Source organism: Cricetulus griseus, chromosome 6 (genome assembly GCF_003668045.3).
Source record: "Cricetulus griseus strain 17A/GY chromosome 6, alternate assembly CriGri-PICRH-1.0, whole genome shotgun sequence".
Classification (NCBI taxonomy): domain Eukaryota; kingdom Metazoa; phylum Chordata; class Mammalia; order Rodentia; family Cricetidae; genus Cricetulus; species Cricetulus griseus.
Genome location: NC_048599.1, coordinates 56,433,495 through 56,447,842, shown reverse-complemented (window position 1 = coordinate 56,447,842; position 14,348 = coordinate 56,433,495). Strand labels below are relative to the sequence as shown.

General features: G+C 36.1%; 1 protein-coding gene across 3 annotated transcripts in view; it reads left to right on the top strand.

Annotated features, from left to right (window-relative positions):
• The window catches only part of Ctdspl2 (CTD small phosphatase like 2), a 49,661-nt gene that overhangs the window by 22,747 nt on the left and 12,566 nt on the right, over positions 1–14,348 (top strand). For all 3 annotated transcript variants that reach the window (XR_003486561.2, XM_027422004.2, XM_027422003.2), the window contains exons 7-8: positions 1,008–1,119; positions 5,277–5,363. Coding sequence is in view for 2 of the 3 variants with exons in the window: in XM_027422004.2 (XP_027277805.1) it covers positions 1,008–1,119; positions 5,277–5,363 (199 nt within the window). In the remaining variant the exon portion in view is untranslated. The remainder of the gene's footprint in view (positions 1–1,007; positions 1,120–5,276; positions 5,364–14,348) is intronic.

The following is a 14,348-nucleotide window of genomic DNA, read 5'->3' as shown; positions in this document are numbered from 1 at the left end:
TTGGTATTAGAAATAAATTGGAAACGTAAAAAGGTTTGATAAGCGGGTGCCTTATGAAGTGACTGAAAAGAAAAAAATGTTATATTAGGCCGATATCCTCCCTTATTTTAAGCTTCAAGGAATTTTCCCTGTCAGTTGTGACAGGTAAAGAGAGGTCTATTGTATACCACAACTGGCAGATGAACCCAGGGTCTGGACGAGAAGAAGCTTCAGAGCCCCTCCCCAAAGTCAAACACACCAAAAAAAGGTCATGGTCAGGGTTTGGTTGTCTGTTGCCACCAAACCTGATCACACAGATTCCTGAGCCTCGACAAAAGCATTACATCCCTGCTCTGCAGTCTAGCAGATAGGCTGAAATCTCCATAGGACTTCAAAATAGCTTTTTTTCAGGGTAAACATTTCTGCAAACACCAGCATGCAGAGAATTCAGAATCCTGAAGCCTGGATGTTTTACACTAGAGCAGTGTTCTCAACCTTCCTAATACTACTCACATCATGGTGATCTCCTACCATAAAATTAATGCATTGCTGTAATCTTGTTATAAATCATAATGTAAATAAATATCTGATATGTGACCCCTGTGAAATGGCCATTGGATCCCTAAAGGGGTTACATCCCACAGGCTGAGAACTGCAGCACTATAGGAATAAACAGATTTATTTCTTTGGTCTTCAGGAGATGAAAGATAGAAAAAAGCAAACAGTCCTTGTAGTCGAAAACATATTGATTGTTCTTACTGGGATCAATTAAGATGTGTTTGAGTCTAGTTACAGCAATTTAAAATTGAGTGACATAGCAGTTCCTTTTGTGCCAATCTAACAATCCAGTGGGATAGATAATGAAGACAAGCTGTACTGTAGGGATTAAACCCAAGGTCTTGCACATTGTATTGTATAGCAAGAATTGTGTAGCTGACCACATCCCAAGCTAATTAAAATTTAAGTTTAGTAGTGTTTGAAATACATGAAACAGAAATGTTGAAATTTTCCTAAAATTTGATTTATAGCTATTATTTCATCAAGCATGTTCCACCACTGACAGAAGAACAGCTAAATAGGAAACCTGCTCTTCCTTTGAAAACAAGAAGCACACCAGAGTTCTCCCTGGTCTTAGATCTGGTGAGTGTGCTATATCTTTCGGGTACAAAGAATAAGGGTGGAAAGAATACAAGTGAGGAAGCAGTCATATTTACTATGAATGTGTCGTGAGTGTTTTGCAAAGTTTTTATTTGAGTATATACTAATGTTAGGATCCCTAGGGTCTCTAGCATTAGACTAGTTTGGTTGGTATCTGGTATATTTTGAAAATAAATTAGACTTTAATTTAAATACAAAAATAAGAGTTGTTTTCCTCCACATTCTTGAGATCCTGTGATTTGTTTTTAATTTTATTTGATGTTTATTTTTTTGAGGAGTCGGGAATTGATCCAGGGTCTTACATATGCATATGTGTTATATCCTCTGCCTTTATTATGGTGTATGAGTATTTTGCCTACCTGTATCTCTGTGCATCAGTAAATGCCTGGTGCCCCAAGAGGCCAAAAGACAGGACTGGATCCCCTGGAACTGGACCCAGGTCTTCTGCAAGACCAGAGAGGTTTCTTAATCACTGAGTATCTCTCCAGCACATAACTACCCCCACCTCCTTAATTTCCAATTTGATCCTACTAGAATGATGCTTATAATTTAGATTTCCTCTTATTTTTATAATTTTGTTTTCCTGAAGGACCAAATATAATTTGGCTTCACTAAGCTAACTATAAGAACATGCTCTTTTCTACCCTTACCCACCTTGTCTTTTTTTTTTTTTTTTTTTTTTTTTGGTTTTTTCAAGACAGGGTTTCTCTGTGTAGATTTGGAGCCTGCCTGTCCTGATTCGCTCTGGAGACCAGGCTGGCCTCGAACTCACAGAAATCCACCTGCCTCTGCCTCCCGAGTGCTGGGATTAAAGGCATGCACCACCAACGCCGGGTTGGAGGCACACACCTTTAACCCCAGCACCAGGCAGGCCAGCCTGATCTACAGAGTGAGTTCCAGGACAGGCTCCAAAACTACAGAAAAAACAAAACAAAACAAACAAAAAAAGACAAGGTCTCATGTAGCCTGGGCTGGCCTCAAACTCCACATGCAGCTGATTGGTCTTGAACTTCAGAACCTGTTACTGTTATCCCCCTCCCAAGTACTAGGACCATGCCTGGTGTGTTTGATGTTAGGGAAATTGTATCCCCAACCTTCTTTTCCCTGTTTTTATTTTCCAATTTATATAATTACCAATCAACCTTTTAAAATAATGTATTTAATTATCAATAAAATAGATCATTTAATTACCAATAAAATAATTATTTGATTACCAATAAACTTTTCCCCCCTCAGTGTTATTTAAAATTTTCTAGTTGGTGTACCTGGTATGGGATGTGACTTTATGTGCTTTATGGTCTGAACTACAGAAGAGGCTGAGCCACAAAAGCCTGTGAGGGTTAGGGCCAGTCTAGGCAACATATAGCAAGACTTCTGTCAGAAAAAAAAAAAAAATTCTGAGTGTTTTTATACCTTTTTGGGTACCAGAAGAACTTTGAATTGAATATCTTGGTTTTTTTCGAGACAGGGTTTCTCTATGTAGCTTTGGAGCCTATCCTGGCACTTGCTCTGGAGACCAGGCTGGCCTCGAACTCACAGAGATCTGCCTGCCTCCAGAGTGCTGGGATTAAAGGCGTGAATTGAATATCTTATCTTTTGCTAATCTATCTCTCTCCCCTCTCCCTCCCACTCTCCCTTCTTTCCTCTCTATCACTCTATATATTATGTATGTATGTATCTCACATCACATTTACCATTTGCTTACAGTTTTATGTTCTTGTAAAAAAAAAAAAAAGGTGTATCTAGTGCATTGTGCTGGAAAACATTTTGTTTAGCATATTACTGGTATCCTATAATTAGAAATGTGATTTAATTCTCAGAAAATTTATCTTGAAGTAAAGCCAGTTGTTTTATTTTGTTTGGTTTTGGGTTTGGTTTTTTTGAGACAGGGTTTCTCTTTGTATCCCTGGCTCTCCTGAAACTCACTCTGTAAATTAGGCTGGCCTGCAATTCAGAGATCCACCTGCCTCTGCCTCCCAAGTGCTGGGATTAAGGCATGTGCCACTACTGCCTGGTAAATTTTTTTAATTAGTACATAATATTTATTTTTCATAATCGTAGCCTTTATGAGTCAGAGATGTAAAAGAAATAATAGAATCCTAAAGTATTTTAGAAGATAAATACAAAGAAAAAAATTAAAACTGATTATAATGAGTTTAAGAGTCGATATGTAAGATGGAGGAAGAAATTAAAGAGATTTGCTACATTTGGGATTTAGGAGTTGGTATAGTAATAATGAAAGTTTGGCCATAGTTTGAGTTGGAAGGCTAAATATAGAGGGAAAGATAAGTGGCTGAGCATGAATAATTTATTGAAGTAGTTGAAGGATTAATATAATTATGACAGCTTAGAAAATACTTTATGCATAGCTTGATTTGCTCTCTGTATAAAAATATACATCCCTACAAGTATGTGACACACACACACACACACACACACACACACACACACACACACACACACACACACACACACACACACACACACACGTTTATGTACATTTTGTCGTTGTTACAAGGTAACTAACTTATGCTGGCCTTGAACCCTATTCTTCCTTTAGCCTTACAAGTACTGAGTATCCTACCGTACCTAACTTTCATTCTCGGTCTCTATGAGTATGATATTTTGAAACAACAGCTTGCTGTGTAGCATAGGTTAGCGTACCTAACATTTGTTTTATAGACAAGGTTGGCCTCAGATCTTGAATTCATTGCAGTATGCCTTCCTCAGCCTTCCAGAGATTACAAGCTATCACACCTTGCTTCTTATATCAGAGAGCCAAGTGTGTTGGCACTTATCCCAGCAATTGGAAAGCTAATTCAAGCAAATTATGAGTCCAACCCCTCTCCCCCGAGACAGGGTTTCTCTATGGCTTTGGAGGCTGTCCTGAAACTAGCTCTTGTAGACCAGGCTGACCTCGAACTCACACGCCTGCCTCTGCCTCCTGAGTGCTGGGATTAAAATAGTGTGCCACCAATGCCCTGCTCAGATTATGAGTTTAAGGCTGACCATGTAGTGAGAAAAAAATTAAGGTGGGGAATATGGTCCAGTGGTAATAAGGAGATTTCTTAGCATGTGCAAGTTCCTGGGTTTGACCCCTATCACTACCCCTGTGCCTCAAATATATATCTTACAGAGACCAGAAATGCAAAAACAACAAAACCAGCAGCTATTATAAGATATGAATATTCATGTTTAATTTTAGTTCATCTATTTTGTTTTGTTTGTTCTTTTGAGGAAACGATCTTCCAACTTAGCTGTACTCCTGGTCCTTTGTAACTTTCAGGGTTTGAGAAATGCATTGATTTGGATTTTTCTCAAGCAGCTCTTATTTTTCTTATTTTCAGTAAGAAATCAGGATTGATATTCTAAGATAAGTTTTCATTGGCAGTTTAGTTGAGGTGGATGAAATATACTCAGTTATAATGCTAAATTAAGATTCTTTTTTAAAGATGAGTTATATAAAAAACCACAAATAATTATATTCTAAACTTGCATGAGCTAATTTCAAAGAAATGTAGTTAGTATAACAGCATGGTGGCACTGGGTTCTATAATCTCAGCAATTGATTCAATATAAGAGAACTTCATCGGGAATTTGAAGATAGCCCAAACTATATAATCAGACTATTTCTAAAAAAACTAAATGATAATGTTGGTGGTGCACGCCTTTAATCCGGAGGCAGAGGCAGGCAGATCTCTGTGAGTTCGAGACCAGCCTGATCTACAAAAGCTAGTTCCAGGACAGCCTCCAAAGCCACAGAGAAATCCTGTCTCGAAAAACAAACAAAAAAAAGCAAAAACAAAACAAAACAAAAAAACCCAAAAGGAATAACAAATGTTCTTTAACAAAAAGTTGAACTGCAGAGTTCAGAGCAGTGGTTTTCAAACTTGAGTATGCTACAGAGGTGCCTGGGAAGTTTATCACAGCCACTGAATGTGTGAATCATCAGAAATAGAGCTATAGTTCTTGAGGATTCTGATGCTGTTTATGCTCTAAAAATTACACCTGAGGAAAACTCCTGTGCTAATATGCTTCATCATATACATCAATTCCACATGTGAGGGGTGATTGTGACCACATGAAATGGTCCTTTGAAGTTTCTTTTAATGTTTTGTTTTACTCTTGTTTGTTTTAAGGACGAAACACTAGTGCATTGTAGTCTGAATGAGCTAGAAGATGCAGCACTTACTTTTCCAGTCCTTTTCCAGGATGTCATTTATCAGGTAATTAAGACATTTTAAACCTATTTTTTAAACTATTAGGTAAAATTCTGAGCCAAGAAGAAAATTTTGTGATGTTCAGTATGTCTTTCTGTAGATTTATTAATAGTTTACCAATATTTTACTCGTGTGTTACACAAAGTAGCATCATGCTAGAGAGCTACATAAACAACATTTGTAACCAAAGAATACTAACTTTGCTGACTTGTGATCTTTGCTAGTTTCATACTCTTTGCCAGCAGGTGGAGGCAAGGAACACTGCACAGATCCCCAGGAAGAACTTACCCAGTTAATACCTGGGGGTTTTGTCTTTATTTTCCAATTAATATAAAGAAAGTTCATTCCTTGTTGGTCATTTTTATTTGCTACAGTGATGTTATCTGTAAAATCACAGTTCAGTGTACCTAATTTATATTAACCACAGAATTCAAAGACTCCTGTAGTTAATGCTTTATATATAAAGAATTTAGGTACAAGCATTTCTTTTATCTTTGTTGATGAACAAGTTACAGTACAAAGTACAAAGTATAAATATTGTTAACATTTCACTGTGGATTATCTGTGTGGGCCGAATTTTTTGTTAAAATTTCCCATCATAGGATTGACTTAATAAATGAATATACTTTAAAACTGCAAAGTCCTTTTGTGTGTTTGCATTTGTATTAGCGTTACCTTTATATACACTAGCTGCTGAAAGATTGGAAAAGGTCAAAAAGTTTCTTGTCAAGAGGAAGCCAAGCCACTTCAGGGGTTTGTTGTAGCACTTGCCATGTGAGTAATGACTAGGTCCCTGGTTTGTGTGCGCTCTTGGTGGGCAGGTACAGAGTGCTTATGGCTTTTGGTAGATTTCACTTGTTGTCTTGAAGAAATCATGAGATTTCAGAATTAAGTAGAAGTTTTGGGCTACTTTGCCAAACATTTTATGTAGTCATGAGGATTTGTTTTACTAGTGATTTTTGGTCTAATCTAGATAGGTATATTCATATACTTTTAAAATAATCTGGTATTAGTCTTGATACATTATTAGGGGAAGAGGAAAACATACATTTAAAAAATTGATTTAAAATTTTTCCTACTTTGAGTTATTACTTGGCTTAATGAATGTTCCCTGCCAGATTCATCTCTCGTGTTTAGTTCACTTAGGGTGGGGGAGTCTTAAAGGCCAACATAAGTAATGTAGCAGCAATTTAGTGTTCTGTTTCAGTAGCCTTGTTTGTTGTTCTTTGTGGTTTGATTTTTTAGTATTTATTTTGAATGGCTTTGAAAACTGGTTTTAGGCTTTTGGATTTCAAAAGTAAAACTTACTTGAGAATTCTTAAGTCTCCTGATTTGAAATTTATCTCTTATAAATGGCTTCTGGGTTTTTTTTGTGTATAGGTTTTTTTGTTGTTGTTTTGTTTTTGTTTTTTGTTTTTTGTTTTTTTTTTTGAGTAGTTAAATAAATGTGGGAAGTAGATTCATTTGGCTCTTTTCAGTATGGATATATATTGAAATTTTTCTTACTGTTTCCACCGTTTCTGCTTTCTCTTTTAAAAGTTTTTATTTCCTGTGGATCTGGATAATTGTCTTTGTTTGAATAAAAGGCTTATTATATATTAACTGATGCTTAGTAAAGCTATACAATATATTATATCCCTTTAGAGAATTCTAAAAAAATTTTTCACATATATTGAGTTTACTTTCTGAAACTGAATAAAAAGTGACCCAGTCATCTAAATAGCAATGAGTAGGAAGTTTGAGTTTAGAACTATAGAAATGATTGCATTTTTAGTATTATGATTTATTTACCTTATGAAGGACATATTTAATTTCCCTCTACTAAATTTTTTATGATATCTGTAGTTAGTACTGGGTACATTCCCTTGAATTTCTGGTTTTAACATAGCTTTTTAAAAATGGAGAGAAGTCTTTGGCTTAGGGCTCCCCAGTTTTTTTCAGACCAGCAAGCTCCCTTTAAACAGGGAATGATGTCTTTTAAACTTTCAGTGGTGTTGTCTCCATCTACTGGCAAAGAAGAATATACACAAGGGTCTGGGATGAGCTAAGAGATTTTGGAGAAACCACATTATTAGGTAAGATGTAACTTACATATCTAACCACTGTAATGTAACATGGCCCACTTAAAGGTGGAAACCCATAAAATACTGTATATACTCTTATTTTAAAATAATTTTTGAGGTAAAATTTACATAGCACATCCATGACACTTACCTATGTGTTCTTAAATATATCTATCTGTTCCATAGTATCCCCCCTCGTGCGTGTGCGTGTATTTGCGCGTGCGTATATGTGTGCGCGCGTGCCCCGAACATGCATGCATGGGTGCCAGCGTGTGTTTAAAAATCAGCTTCTTGCTCTGAATAAAGGCGAGATAAATACCCTCTTGGGATTTATTTTTGGTTTGTGTTCAGTTTGTAATGGTTCATCTATATCTAATTTCAATTCTACTTTTTATTTTTTTCACTTCAGAACAGTTTTATACATTAAAAATTTTCAAAGCCAGGAGGTGGTGGCGCACTCCTTTAATCCCAGCACTTGGGAGGCAGAAGCAGGTGGATCTCTGTGTGTTCTAGGCCAGCCTGGTCTACAGAGCTAGTTCCAGGACATCCAGGACTACACAAAGAAACCCTGTCTCAAGAAACAAAAACAAAAAAATTATCTAAATCAGGAGTTTTAGATTTTATAGCTCTTGCTGCAACCACTTTTTCTGCTGTTCCAACATGAAATGAACCATCCATGAAAAATAGTTGGGCAGAAGTGGTGGCGTACATCCATAATCCAGCACTTATAATCCCGGTACGGGGAGGCTATGACAGGAGGAAGATGATTGAGACCATCCTGGGGTATATATATTACAAGTTCCTGGCCAGAGTGGGCTACATAGTGAGACCTTGTCTCAAAAAATAGACCAACATACGGTTGTCTTCCAGTAAAACTTAATATTTTAAAAAATAAGTGGTAGGTTGTATTTGGCTAATAGGTCTTAATTTTGACCTAGTAATTTTGGAAGCATATACTATAAATTTATACACTTAAATTCTGAGTAGAAGTAAGTAACCAAATTTTCATCAGAATTTTTACTTTTAAATCGAAAAATTTAGATTCATAGTGATCTGGTAATAGACCTTTTTTAAGTTTCAGGTAGCTACTATACTTATATTTAGATTGCCATACTTCATGACATATACTCTTCTCATTTTGGTAAATAGGAATAAATTCAGATAAGACCAGCCTTAGAATTTTCAGGCAGATAAATCATTCAAGTCTAAATTTAGTGTTTACATGCATTCATTTCAAAAAAGTTGACATGTTACTCCTGATGCTAGATGAAGTAGACAGGTTTGTTTGTGAATATGGAAAATATGAAAGAACGCACTTGTAAGTGAGGGTATTAGGTTCAAAAATGGTACAGATTATTTGAATTGCTGTACTTTTAGTACACATTTCCTAAAAATTGTTGCATAATGGTTAAGAAAGGATTTATTCATAAAATGGTACAGATGCATTTCATTTGGAAAAAAAGGTGCATGATCACTCCCAATGCACGTTTAAACTTGTAGTTAGTTAAATATTGACACATTATCAGGAAATCCATCTCATGGTGTTACTCAGTTAAGAGGTCTCCACTGTATTTAGTTTCTGTTCCTGCAGATCCACCAATTCAAGACTCTAGGTCATCTCACTCCCTCTTCCATCCAGAAGATGACTGCTATCCACAAGCAGAACTGAATCAAAAGACATTTTTCACTTAGCTCTTGAGCTGAAACACCTCCTCAATGACCTTCCTCTGTCTCCATCAAGAACTGGAGCTCAGTTTTTTGAAGAAGTAATAGAGCTACTCAGCCCAAATGTGGCTGATTGAAGACAAAGAAGATACCTCATATGTCTCACCACAGTGCACCAAACGCAACTGTGTTGTCCATCTCCTCATTCTGTACAGTAAGGCAGGGGCATCTGATTTTTTGACTGTACTCACCATTAAGACTTTAGCCAGTCAGTGGCTTTCTGAGGATCAGTAAAATCAACACTCTTTGGGTCAGCTGTCCAGAAATCAGACTATGGTAAGCACTCAAGGAGCTAGGCTGCTGCAGGGAGCTACTTTAAAGGATGCTTTCTTTTATTGGTAGAGGTTGCTTTTATGGAGATAGTTGTGGGGAAGAGGCCAGTGGAGAGCCTGATTAGTAAAGCTCAGCCTCTTCCTACTTTGTTTTATTGGAAAAATCATTCAGTCAGGGTATTTAACATACTACAGAAAGAGAATTAGAAGTGTCATGGCTTCTAGCTCTTCCTAGAAAAACCAGCTTTATTTTTGCTTCATGAAGAAGAAAATATATAAGTGAAGGATTCTGTTGTAAATACCTGATTACATTTTCTCTTTTGCAAATTCTGACTTTATAATTAAAGACTCATTTTGTTGCTGAGTTTTATAAACTTACTTTTGTTGTATATAAATATGTATGTTTGTACATAACTATTTCTTGTATATAGTATTTGGGGTTATGAATATTTAGTACTACTGTCTCATTTAGCTAGGAGAGAATAGTATTTGAATAGTAACTTTCCTGTAGAAAGTGTTAAAAACAACACTTTAGAATAATTTTAAAGTAACTCTCCCATCCTTCTTAGTAAGTAATCATGGAAACTGTTTTCATTATAATTATTTTTAGATTAAAAATGAAATAAATTAAACTTAGTTTTCTCCTTATCAGAAATTTAAAAATATATCATGGAGAATTCTTAAAGTATCTCAAATTAGGAATAATTCATTTAAAAAAGCAGATTATACAGCCAGACAGGTGATGCCTAACTGTCACCAGAGCTCAGAAGGCTGAAGCACAGAGTTTGAGACTTGCTTGGGCTATGTAATAGTGGGTAGGGGCAGATGGACTCTACACTAGAAAGTTCTTATTGAACGACTGAGAATATTTTAAATATAGAAGAGAGGAGAGTTGATTACGAGCACTAAATTGGAGGGTTCATTATCTTTAGAATGAGTTTTGAGAGTGATTTTATTTAGCTTTATTTTTAAGATCTCATTATGTAGCCCAGGCTGGCCTAGAACTCACAATCCTTCAACATCCTGATTGCTTGTTAGAATGATTTGTTGTTGTTGTTGTTGTTGTTGTTGTTACTACTATTACTACTGGAGACAGGGTCTCACTATGAGGCCCTGATTGGCCTGGAACTCACTTTGTAGACCATGGTCACCTTAATAGCAGACATCTGCCAGCCTCTGCCTCCTGAATGCTGGGATCAAAGCTGTGAGCCATGATTTTGGTGTATGCTATAGTGGTTTTTAAAGGCAACATTTTGTTACTTAAATGGCTACTTTGGGTTTTTTTGCTTTTAAAGTAATTGTTTCTTTTAATACATGTTATTAAAAGTTTTATGTATGTACTTATATACTTAAATTTGTATACAAATAAATGGCCATTCTTTCCCCATCATAAACATGCTTCATTGACAACTTAATAAATAGCATACATGAATACATTCAACTTCATTTTATCCTATTTGGACTCTAAACCCCTTTTCAGATTTGAATCTTAACTATAGATAGTTAAGGAAAATTCTTGTAATGGTGTTTTAGTCCCCAGATTGATTATATTTCTACCTCTTACTAATGAATAAATTAACCTATAGGTTATTAAGTTGAGGCCTCCATGGCTTGTATTTGAGCAGCCTTTTTATGCTTGGAGGTTTGGCCTCTGTTTGTGTTTTGGTACTAATGCTAAGACAATAATATTTTTCTTTTAAGAGACTAGGTGGTAGCTGAAAAGCTTTCTCTTTAGAATTGTCTAGTTGCGGCCAGACATTGGTGGTGCACGCCTTAAATCCCAGTACTTGTGAGGCAGAGGCAGGCGGATCTCTGTGAGTTAGAGGCCAGCCTGGTCTCCAGAGTGAGTGTCAGGATAGGCTCCAAAGTTACACAGAGAAACCCTGTCTCGAAACCCCCCACCCCCCAAAAAAGAATTGTCTAGTTGCTCAGTTCTTCCCCATAATACTAGTAACTGGATGCTTTTAAATAAAGAGGTACGTAATAAATAGCAGTTTTTGTCACTTTAAATGCAGTGGCCACAATACCAAATTCTTTACTTTTATCATTTAACCTTTATAACATTGGGATCTGTTTTATAGACTCGGAAATGAAGGGTGCCAAAAGGTTGGAAATTGACAGAGCCACTTTGTATACCATGTATGTCTATAAATTGGAAGATCTCCCCCCACTCTAGTAATTTAGCATTTAATTCTTTAAAAACTCCAGCATATTTTGTTTTCTGCTTTCAGCTACCCAAGTGCAAGGATCACATGTATTGCATGACATGCACCACTGTACTTGTCTCTGCTTAGTAAATAAGTAGTGCTCACAAATTATCTTTTGTTTAAAGGAAAACCTAGTGTACTTTCTCTGATATATATATTTATATTTTATTTTTTAATTTAATTCCATTTTGTGACTCAGACTGGTGTTAAACTCAGTGAAATCCTCTTCACCCTCTGGAGTAGTTGGGCCAAAAGCATATACCTCTAATGAGTTCTACAGACTCTGTTTCTTTTGCTGCTAGCCAAGGAACCCAGGACTCTTTCTAAGCCAAACACACATGTAAACCTTGAACTATACTTCTACTCCATAAACTTACTAATTTTTTTAAATTATAATCATAGTATACCCATATGTTCAAAGGATGTCCTAAGACTTTTTTTTCCGAGACAGGGTTTCTCTGAGTAACCCTGACTGAAACTCACTCTGTAGACCGGGCTGGCCTCAAACTCAGAACTGTTTGCCTGCTTCTGCCTCCCGAGTGCTGGGATTAAAGGTGTGTGCCACCATTGTCCAGCAATTAAAAAAAAAAAAAGTTTTTAATGTTAATCTGGGCTTGAAAAGCATGTAAAAAATGTTTCTCCTAAAAAGGTTAACTAGTAATTTTCTCTTTATTTTCTGACAAGTTGAAATTTCTGTAGGTAGGATTTGCTTTGTTTCTTGGTCTTATTGTTAAAATAACAGGTGTGGTTTTAGTAAACTAATAGAAATAAGTTAAATTTGAATTTAACCATACTTAACCATTCATTGTTTATAATCAATTTATAAGTAATTTTTCTATATAATTGACATTTAATACGTGTGGTGCCTGTTTTGTTAGTACCATGAACACACAGTGAGAGTGTTTTGGTAGCATTTGATATGCTACCAAAGAGGATTCAGAAAATATGCTATTATTCATTGTCAAGTATCGTTAATGTACTGATACTGTAGTGTACTGGTTTCTTATATTCTATATAAATTTAAATTTTAGTAAAATCAGTTCTTAATAGATTATAGTTTTCGTTTTTTTGTTTGTTTGTTTGTTTGTTTTGTTTTGTTTTGTTTTTCTTTTTCTTAGACAGGGTCTCACTATATGGCTCTGGCTGTCCTGGAACTCACTATGTAGACCAGGCCAGACTCTCACAGACATCCCCTGGGATTAAAGGCATGCTTCACTCTGCCTCCTGTCCAGCTTGTTTTTGGCTTTTTTGTTTGTTGCCCTATCCCTTGTCTCTTCCTTTGACAGACTTTCTTTGTATAGCCTTGACTGACTTTGAACTCACTCTATAGACCAGGCTGGCCTCAAACTCAGAAAGATCCACCTGCCTCTGCCTCCTGAGTCAGGGATTAAAGGTGTGCAGCACCACCATCCAACAGATTATAATGTTTTTAATTTTTAAAAATTTGGCAGAATGTTCTTATTTGCAATTCCCCACTTTTGAGTGGTTGTTAGTCTTGCAGATAGTAGTCACTTATTACTATCATTAGGCATTATTTTAAATTTACATATTTTTCAAAATATATTTGGTTTATTGAAAACAAATTTAACATAAATAGCATTTCAATAGGGTTGGAAAAACTTGTGTTAAGTAGAGTGAAATCAATCTTTTGGTCTTTGAGAATTTACACAGGAGTTAAGTTTGGGTGGACATGATTGCACAGACCTGTAATGTCAGTATTGGGAGGGACTACATAGTAAGTTCCAGACTAATCTGGACTGTCTCAACAAAACAAAACGAAGTTGTGTGTTTGAAGAGAATAGTTGTTAGAAAATGAAGGATGGGTAGTTTAGAGTAGAATTCTGTGTGAGACTGAAATTGGAGAAGGAAAACAGAGCTAAGTGTTATATGTGGACTAGGTTTTGGAGACTTTAGAGAATTGCTATGAAGCCTGACAATCTGAGTTTGATCCCTGGGTCCCACATGGTGAGAGAAGAAAATGGATTTTCAAAAGTTGTCCTCTGACTGATGACACCTACACATGACAAACACACCTTGCCCCCAGTAAATAGATCTAATAAAAAACAAAAGACTCTATTATACATAATTTTATTATTTCCTTTAGAACAAAACTTATGTTTTGCTGATTGAAATATATTCTTGTTCATGTCTAAAATCTCAGTGACTTAACTCTGTTGGACTTGTACCTCATCTCTACTATTTTTATTTATGGCTGTGCACATTTGTATCACATGGTACAGCTCCATGTAGCCCTGTCGAAGACCTGACCACTACTTTTTTTTCACCATTAACTAATATATTATCTATGTCTTCTAGTCTTTGTGTGACACCTTTCTCATAAACCTGACTCTGTTGTGCAGATAGGGACCTTGACAGGCAGCTCTTACCCTTTGCATTCTCAGGGTAAGGAAACACTAGCAATGTACTCTTCTGCCGTTAGTGCTTCCTTTGTTTTTGAAAGCATATCAAATTATTAGTTGTGTGTTACATTTAAACATGGAAATAGCAGTAGTGAGCATAATGCAGTTATAGGTTCAGTCTAACCTGGAAGTCACCAGGAAAATGTCACTTTTCTGTATTTTCTTCTGTTGCATGCTTTCCCTGTTTATTATAAAACATCCCCAGAACTGGTATTTTTGTCACACAGGAATATTCAGAATTGAACACTAAGCCTGCATTGGATGTGTAGTCACCACAGCCTTGTTACAAAGTCACAATCTACTT